This window comes from Anopheles bellator, unplaced genomic scaffold (assembly GCF_943735745.2).
Source record: "Anopheles bellator unplaced genomic scaffold, idAnoBellAS_SP24_06.2 scaffold00154_ctg1, whole genome shotgun sequence".
NCBI lineage: Eukaryota > Metazoa > Arthropoda > Insecta > Diptera > Culicidae > Anopheles > Anopheles bellator.
The window spans coordinates 161-9,428 of NW_026684336.1; the positions used below are offsets into that span (position 1 = coordinate 161).

Genomic DNA, 9,268 nt, shown 5'->3' on the forward strand with positions numbered 1-9,268 from the left:
GACTCTAACACTCAGGTAAATGGACTAATGAGTTTCTTTATTCACAACAGCGCCTCTGGCATGATCACTGTCTCGAGAAAGTCAACAGACGCAGATCAATTTAAATTGATCTGCTTTTTATTCCATTTTTGTAATTGGAACCCGGGATTAGGTCTCTGCACGCTGGAGAGAGTGCTATTGTTTTCGGCATCTGACATGAATTAAAAGTTGTAAAAGTTAGATATAAAAAAAGCATTACAAAATACGACCTGTTTTTTGCTTTCAAATAAATGAAAAGGAATAAAGTTAATAAAAAATGTGGGTATATGATTATGTGAATTGTGTTGTTAATAACATATCTTCCTCAGTTCGTTTTGTTCCGTGTTCGCCCGTTCATCCCAAACAGTATCCTGTCTGCGGCTGCTTCAACGACCTTCGCTTTCCTCGTTTCCTCGTACGGCCATCCTATGTAGGCGCATTAGAGATCCCGGCGTGAAAGCCCGGGGGTGTGAAAGTGTGAATAATCCCACTTGTAAAACCATAATCATCATAAACACCTTAAAATTGGTGTTTGTTTATGTTTAAGCTAGTTTAATACAGATGTTCTGTGAGTCCACGCGAAATATCCGTTGAAATAATGAATTAATTGATTGTTGAATTTGATTGATTGTTGATTAATGGTAAGGATGCCGGGCCAGTGCCTGTGAGTATCGATGTAAATGTCGAAGAGTCACATAGTTTTTAAAGTGTTACACATCAATGACCTCAGCAAATGGCCTTGTTTTTGCAATTTCAATTTATTGCGCTGAAACCAAAGTGGCGAAAATGCTTATAGGAAGAAAAGGTGGCCTTGGATATTGCCTGTTCCCTGGCCTTGTATATTGCGTGATATTGAATCAGGCTGAATGTGCCAGATGCCCATCTCTTAATGCGATGTCAGATACGTGATAGTTATGATCAACCCAATTTTTTCGGCGACTGGCTGAGCATCTTCTGGGCGATCGGTGGTGACCTGAAATATATAATGATTCAACTTCTCTCGGTTGTGCACCAATATGTCAATTATTGGTCTTGGCTTGTCCGGATTAGCCACAAACAGCTGCAATGATAATGTCGGGAAGACTTACATAACAGAGTTTGCAAAGCTACCAGGTCCATAGATTATCCAGGGAAGCCTGGCATTTCTTACCTTCAAGACGTCGTACGCGTTGTGCGGTACGCAACGATGTTTCTCGCTTAGCATGTTTACAATTAGTTGGAGGTTGTCTGGATCGCTAATATATTTCCTCTTAATCTAATCACCCACAGAAACATATGTACAAGTAGAATGAATACTGCAAGCGCCCTTCAACAAGAGTAAAATTGTGTAAACTTACCGTTACGTTGTACCAATCGCCTAGCAGCGTGCTGAGCAGCGCAACACTTTCGCGTCGTATCATGTAGTTCTCCGAGCTAAGCAACTGTTTGTAATGAGTGAACATATTGTCATATTTTTGCTCAAGAAACTCAGCGCATAGGCGCTTGTGGCCTGTGAGTAATTGCTTGAGCATAGAAAATGCAGCGAACGAGACATCGCACTTGAGGACCTCAACGTAACAGAAAAGATTGAAGAACGCTTCCGAATGTAATATTAACTTGGCAAGTTCTTGGTAGCGGGTGCACTCGCTTAGCATTGAGTGACAGTCGTGCGCATTCTCCTCGTTCTCGTAGCTTAAAAAAACTATTAGGACATAGTTTGTTCTAATGTTTGCTACTTACCCGGCCATGAGTGAAAGAAGGATTTTAGGCTTTTTGCAGATATATTTTACAGTAATCGATGGAACGCCAATCGATCTTCTAAGCATATTGTTGAAGATCTGCACCACAGACTTCTTGTGCTTGCCGTTGGCATGTAAACTGCTTCCTATCATAGCCTAACCCTTCCAACATCAGTGACCATAGGATAATTTACAATAGCGAAACCAATTTGGTTATTTTGATATTTTCCACCGTATTGAATAACTCTATTCCTAAAATCTATCGTAAGTCTATTAATTTAAAAACATGGAAGACGTCGGATGCAATTGTTCGCATGTTCAGACTCTTCGTTCAGACACGTGTCCGAAAGTAGCGTTGGACGCTGCGGTGAAAATTTGCTTGTTCGTAAATGGCGCCGTGAGATGAGTGCTTGCACCGATCCTAAACTGTTTCTAGGCCCAACCAGCTACGGCTGATCCATCCTTAAACGGGGGTTCCAAACGGGGTCGTAGCGGCCAAATTCGTTCAAAAGAGCACCGGGCCACCCAACCACCTGCCTACACCATAAAGCACGTCTTGACTCATCCGACGCATTACTCATGACTTGCCAAACCCAGCAAATGTACCCAACGGGGTTTGCAATTATTGTTTTCCTGTTTTGGCTCCAAACAGAGCTTTCTAATGAGTTCCGTTCAAATACGTTTGCTGCATTTGCTTGGATATTTGCACCCAAACGACCTGAGGAGATTGGTATTTGGCCGAGCATAATCGCATTCGCGCATCTTCATGCTGCATTTGCTTAGACATCTCCACCACAATAAAATCACAATTAGAGAAACTGCGCATACATGTAGCTGCAACGGGCTATTGATGTTGCTAATTCGTCATGACGTCTTTCCGGCGAAACGAATCGAGACAAGACGTGGATGGAAAAGACGCTCTTTGAAGTGTGGCCGCTGTCGCAAGCCAATTGGTCCCATTGGATGCCCATTACACAAGTCTTTTTTGATTCTTACACTGAAGTTTCTTTATTCACAACAGCTAAATCTATTAAATTTTTTTTTACTTGATTTTGTTATTAAAACTCCCGGGAGTAGGTCTCTGGAGGTCTCTGGAAATTCCCGGGAGCTGGAGGAAGTGTTATTACTTCCGGCATCTGATATGAATTTAAAAAGTATAAAAGATAGATATAAAATATAGTACTAATAAATAAGACCTATTCTGGGCTTTAAAAATAAAAAAAGTGGATAAAACGTAATGAAAAATGTGTGTACAAAATTACATGAATTGTGCTGCAAATAATATATCTTCGACAAATGTAAACATACGTTAATTGGTACGTTAAATTTTGAAACATCAGAACACTTGGTAAATGTTTTTAAGTAAGTGTCTGTACTATCATATTTTGTACTTTTTCATATTGTTTGATATAAATATGTGAATATTATGTTTCGAAGACATTTTTGAGTGTTTGGTGAAGCAAATATTAAGCTTTGCGAAGAAGTTACTGTATTCCTTCAGAAACTATCCTAACGATAAACAACAGTCAGTCGATCATTAGACGATAGTCGACGACATGCTGTCTACCTACGAAATGTCCTTCCTCAGTTTGTTTCATCCTGTGTTGGCCCGTTCATCCCGAACAGTATTTTACACTGGAGATCACCAACGAACCTTGTCCAAAACCTTTCTGGCGCGCAAAAACTATCGTTCGAAATTAACAAACTAAAAGAAGTCCTAATCAATAGATGCAATAATTCTACCCAAACAACAATTCGAGAGCTAATTATCTAACATTTTTAAAGTAGTTGTAAGATGTTGTTAGTTTTTAGTTATAAGTAGCATAAAAGAAGTCAATGCCACGTGGCCAATAACAAACAAACAATGCCAATAACATATAATTTAAATACATTTAAATGGAAACATTTAGAGTTGAATCATTTTGATACCTTGGACATGCTAAATAGCTGCAATCCCAATGTAGAATATGTTTGTACTCTTATGTAATCACGCATTCATGTCTAATAAATTTTCAATTTATAAAAAAATCATTAACTGACATACTGAACCCGAACAAAATGTGATGAGCCTGTAGTGAACATGGCAATGGAGAAACGCCAAGAAAGATAACTAAATTCTAGGAAAACGATTTGAAATCTCGAAAGGTTGAAAATCGCAAACACTTTTGTTAAACATACTTTTGTGCTAAAGGAATGATACACAACTAACGCCTTCATGAAACTTATTGTTACGCCTTCCGTACAAAAAAGTGTAATTGGCCCAGGGTCTTCATCGAACAATGGAGAATGGAAAAAATCATTTCACATGAATTATTCAGCGTTCGGTTGATTGCTAGCGACGTGACAGAGAAACGTTTCCTGGGAGACTCATAACTTTATGGTTTTTTTTTCTCATTTTATTGTTATTGCTCTGTTGTGTACTTGCGAAGGGACTTCTCTCGAAAATCAAATCGTTTCCGTTGGAAACGATTAGAAAGACTCCCGCCGCGCCCGATCCCGATGCATTATTTTGACATCTTTTTGACGCTGGCATTTTGGGGTTACCCACTGGATGAAACTGAAAGTGTGAAAAGTGAAGGGAGCGATGATGCCGGTTCTGCTGGTTAGGATGTTGACCATGGATCTTGGATCCATCTGGATGCAGTTTAGAGCTTGATGCGACAAAAACCAATAAATTACCGTTTACCAGAGCCTATTTGGTGTTTTTATGCTGTACTGCGTAGCAAAGAGCCAGCAAAGAAAGGGGAATGCCATAATGAGCTGCTGCTCCGACCATAATTTTATGACCGCTTTCATGGAATAACTTATTTGAACTTGAAGAACGTGTTAATAGGCGTATCCGAACAACGGGGTTCGGACGATGTGAGTCCCACTTTCCTTACCACCGAAGGACGAAGAAGTGTTTTGAGACGGATTGCATCCAAATCTATGTACTGACGTGGAGGAGAATAATTGGAGTGTCACTTAGTGAAGCTGAAAAATTTTACCAAAGCACTAAACAAGTTCCCTTTCAAGTCAGAAGAACTTACTACATAATTTCAGATTTCAAGAAAAAAATCATCCGAAGCTGATATACCAACTATATGTGGCTCAGTTTACTGTATGTAAACGGTGTCAAAAGGGGCAATAATAAGACTACGAATATTTGCAATAAAAGATACCAGCAATTACCCAGCAGAAGTCGAATCGTCGAAACCCACAGGGAGGCAAGGGACCATTCTCCGGAGGTTTGTTTGTTTGCTCTGTTAGTAATCCACAACGCCAGTTACAATTGGTTGATAATGTTGTGCCACTATTAAGAATAAAACATTACTAATCGTAGAAAAAATACAGGATCATAATATCATATTGGAAAATCGTCGAATCACTGAAAGAGATGGCCATCTCATGGAGCAGTATAACCAATATTTTGACTGAGTTTTCAATATTTAGTTAGTTTAGTTAGCATTGGTTTTCAAAAAGCTGTTTGCCAAATTGATGTCGCATTCGCTAAAAATGGAACAAAAACACATTCGAGTGCAAATTTCTCGGCAACATTTGGAATCAAAACCAAAATTTCCGAAGGATAAAGTGAATTTGGTGCATTGAATCTTAGGGGTCTATACGAATGAAATTTTGTAAGCCAATTACTTGCAAAAGAGGTAAAATAAAATTTGTTTTGTTATAACTGTTTAGTCCAGCTGAAAGAGAAAATCTGTGAAAAAAGACCAGGTTTGCAGCAGAAAACATTCGTTTTCATCAGGACACTGCAGAACCGTTCCGTAAGAGCATTTTGAAAACGGCAAAAATCCCTGAATCAAAGTTCGAATTGTTAGAGTTAGTTATTGTTAGTTAGTTATTGTTAGAGATTGTTATTCCCTATATTCGCTCCCCATTGAATTTCGTCTGTTTTCAGACGCAAAAACATCATGCGTGAAAAGCGTTTTTCATCAAATGTGTACAATTGTATCGATGCTCAGGGAGACCAAACTGAATAGTAAAATTGTATTTCTAACCACGAAAATCTGCTATATTTCGAATAGACGTGAAGTGATGTCCGAGAATTCATCCAGCGAAATCCAGAACTGCACATCCCATTCCCATAATACATTACCTTCAAAACTCAAGCAAGAACAAGAAACACCTGTAACACTCCGTAATGTTGTGTTTTTTTTACATTTATTACTTTCTATCGCCTAGAAATGATTCATAGTTCAGAGTATGGTTAGTTGAAAACGCGCGACCTTAAACTGTTACAGTTATTTAAAAACCGAAACGAAGCCATTTCTCACAGCTCTACTTTATTTTCTTCTTAAGATCTTCTGTCGTCGCCGTCGGCGGTTTAATTACCTTCTGCCCTTAACCTTTTCACACACACTTATTGCTACTAATGTTAAAAGAAAAATCATCTCCCTATGCTTCTCATATTCTGTTTCTTTTGTCCCCGATACGAGTTTTAAAACGTTCGCCTTGAACCAAACCAACTTACTCTCCGCTTACGCCGAAATATTCTTAAGTAAAAAAAAACTATGTTCATCGCAAATTGGTGAAATTCATCGTGAGCTTCTCGCTCGAAATCGTCAACTTTCATATCGTTAAGTACTGCGGTGCACATGGATGGAAAAATAACACATTTTTGATGATCGCACGAAACGAAACACGCTGCCGTTTTGGACAGTAATTTTCTTAGGCAGCACTCACAGGTTTGCAGAAAGCAAGTGAGAGACGCAAAGCACCAGCAACACAGTCGTCCCTGCCAGCCCCACCTTACCGGCTCCCCGTTCATCTCCCGGCGGGCCACCGGCAACCATCGTCGATGTATCGTCCTGCACGGTCCAATCGTCGAAGATCGAAGCCAAGCTATGGGCATTAAAGTTTGCGTCGGGAGCCGCCGCCGCCTCCTCTGTGGCCAACACAGCCTCCGGACGGAGTGATTGTTCCTCGTAGGTGCACTGAGTTGGTGCCGCCGGCAGACGAAAGTCCGGCTGGAGCACGAGCAGCGGGTTGCCCAGTAGCACCAGTTTCAGTATCTGATGGTTCACTCCGAACGCGCAGCCGTGAACGAATTCGATCCCGTTGTGGCTGAGGTCGACGAAACCGAGCGACGGGCCGACGTCGAACAGTTGGGCGGTGAGTTGGGTCAGCTTGTTGTGGGTGGCAAACAGGCGCCCGAGGTTCGGGAGGTTGCGCACGACGATCGACCCATCCACCAGCCCGTTGGCCGATATGTTCAACAGCTTGAGCGCGGGCAGATCCTGCACGTACACGTACCGCAACGCCGAGCCGACCACCACCACGTGCTGCAGGGAGAGTGGGGAAGTGCCGCGCTCGCGGGCCCCGGTGCCCAGGAACAGCGACGGGATCACGTCGGACCGCACGCGCACGACGTTCAGCCGCAGCAGCCGGGCCGGAACCGGGTGGATCATTTCGGTCAGATCTTCCACCTCGCTGTCGGCCAGGTGGAAGTAGCGGAGAGCCGTCAGTGGCGCTAGCTGGAAGTTAACCCCGGTGCAGCTTTGCACGTCCAGCTGTTCCAGCCGGCCGGCGACCCAGTGCAGGGCACCCGGCGGCATGGCGCCAAACTCGGTCCGGGCCAGCTGCAGCTCCTTCAGCTCCGGCAGTCCTTCGAAGGCGTTCGGCTGCACCGCCCCCACGCGGCTGTCCGTGAGCTCGAGGCGCGTCAGGAACACGAACGCCCGATACGTGGCCGGCTCCAGCGTCTCGAGGCAGTACCGGCGCATGGACAGTTGGAGCACTTTGCGCGGCAACATGATGAAGCTCAGCCCAGCGCCGGCCCCGTGCGCTTCGCTGCCGTCCAGCGAGTAGCTGGTCACCGGTCCGAACGCCTGCCACGCCGGATCGCTGGCGTACGCCGGGTGGCCGGAGCAGTTAAACCGGTACACCGTGTCCTGCCACTGGTAGTTCGGGGTAGCCACCAGCCAGCAGGCAGCGGTGACGTTGCTGTCACAAGGGGTCCAGCTTTCTGAGCAGCCGCCGTTCGGTTCCTGCGAATCACATTGTCCAAGCACGTTGCTCGTGCCCAGCACAGGCAGCAGCAGCAGCAGCAAAACGTGCATCGCGCGTTACGGGAGGCAGAGCGGGGAAACTGTTCCAATTATAAGCGATAATTATAATGTCTCCCCGCACACAGCCAGACGCGCACACAGTATTCGGGGGCAGCAAAATCTGTTTGGGCTATTGTTTCACAATTCACAACGGCCTCCAACCGTCAAATATATGCTTGCGCGAAACGCGAAACGCCAAAAAACACTTGATGCCAGTTGCCATTAGGTAGGGTTCAGCAGGATTTCGCGGCAACTACCGAAGCCCCGGGGTCCTTACTATCCAAACGCGGAGTACACTTATCGTGACGCACACCAAGTTCTCCACACGAGCGGCTGCCGATGCTCCTCGAAGGCCAGCACTGAGCGAACTATATGCTCGGAGCCCGAATAAAAAAGCGAGGCTCTCTCGGCGTCTTCATTTCCCGGCACCTGCCACACACCACAGCTTTCTAGGCGAGCCCCCCCGTGCGGTGGTGTGCGTGTACCCCGTCATTTTTCACACTTCGGCTGCTTCGGCTCTGGTACCCCCCTCCCCCAGCCACCCATCGCCAAACCCAGTCGCACGGACGATGCGCTTGTGGGGTCGCGTGACGGGGCAACGTGGCAAACGGGTAGTGCGACAATTTTTTACCCGCGCTCGAGTTTTACTGTTATACACACGAATATCGGACCCTGTCGGGCTGAACTGGTGTGGGTTTTGAAAGGTTTCAGCGACGCAGATCGTAACGCCATGCAATATGGTATAGTGTTACTAGATCTACCAATTAATTCCTGCGGCTGTACAATAGATGGCGTTACTCACTAAATTTAGCAAGTACTTTTTTTTATGCAATATTATTATGGGTTGTGCTCGGTAGCAAATCGAGAGTGACTTTATTTTTCAGATTCTTTCGGGTTATTCCGGGTTACAGGTTATCGGATTAACTGCTATTGAGTTTTTGTGTAACCGTCGTTATCTGCGCTGTGAGAGGGAGACGTGAGATTGGGATGTTGGGATTGGGTTTCGTTACTAAGGCATGGCCCAGTTAGAATCGGGAACAATTGCATGATTTCTAGCAGCGCCTCTGGTGGTCGGATTTCTAATACTTCTCGCCATCTCTACAGCATCCCGCATCACCTTTCCAGTGTTCTTCAACTTCCGTTTGAATATTGCCCAATAATTTTCGATTGGGCGGAGTTCAGGGCAATTTGGTGGGTTGATATCCTTTGTGATGAAATCCACCTTATTGTAAAATTATCACAGAACTACATCCCTGCTGTAGTGGCAGCTTTCCAAATCAGGCCAAAACTTTACCGGACCTTTGTGTGACTTAATAAATGATAGAACTCGCTTTTTGAGGCACGCTTCCTTGTATAGAGTTGAGTTCATCGCCGTGTTTGTGATGAAAACCTTGATTTCTGTCCACAGGTGCAAATTCCTTGTAATATCATTAATTTTTGCGCAAATTTATTGGCGAATACAAATTTGATCTTGGAGGGGACATCCGC

At 44.2% G+C, this 9,268-nt stretch overlaps 1 protein-coding gene across 1 annotated transcript; it reads right to left on the reverse strand.

Moving 5' to 3' along the window:
• Window positions 1-904: 904 nt before the first annotated feature.
• On the reverse strand, window positions 905-1,889 carry LOC131214183 (protein Mo25-like). The gene is made up of 4 exons (XM_058208564.1): window positions 1,738-1,889; window positions 1,356-1,689; window positions 1,169-1,273; window positions 905-1,078 (listed from the first exon to the last, which is right to left on the reverse strand). Exons 1-4 carry the CDS (start codon window positions 1,887-1,889, stop codon window positions 905-907), a joined length of 765 nt encoding a protein of 254 aa, XP_058064547.1.
• Between the last annotated feature and the right edge of the window lie 7,379 nt (window positions 1,890-9,268).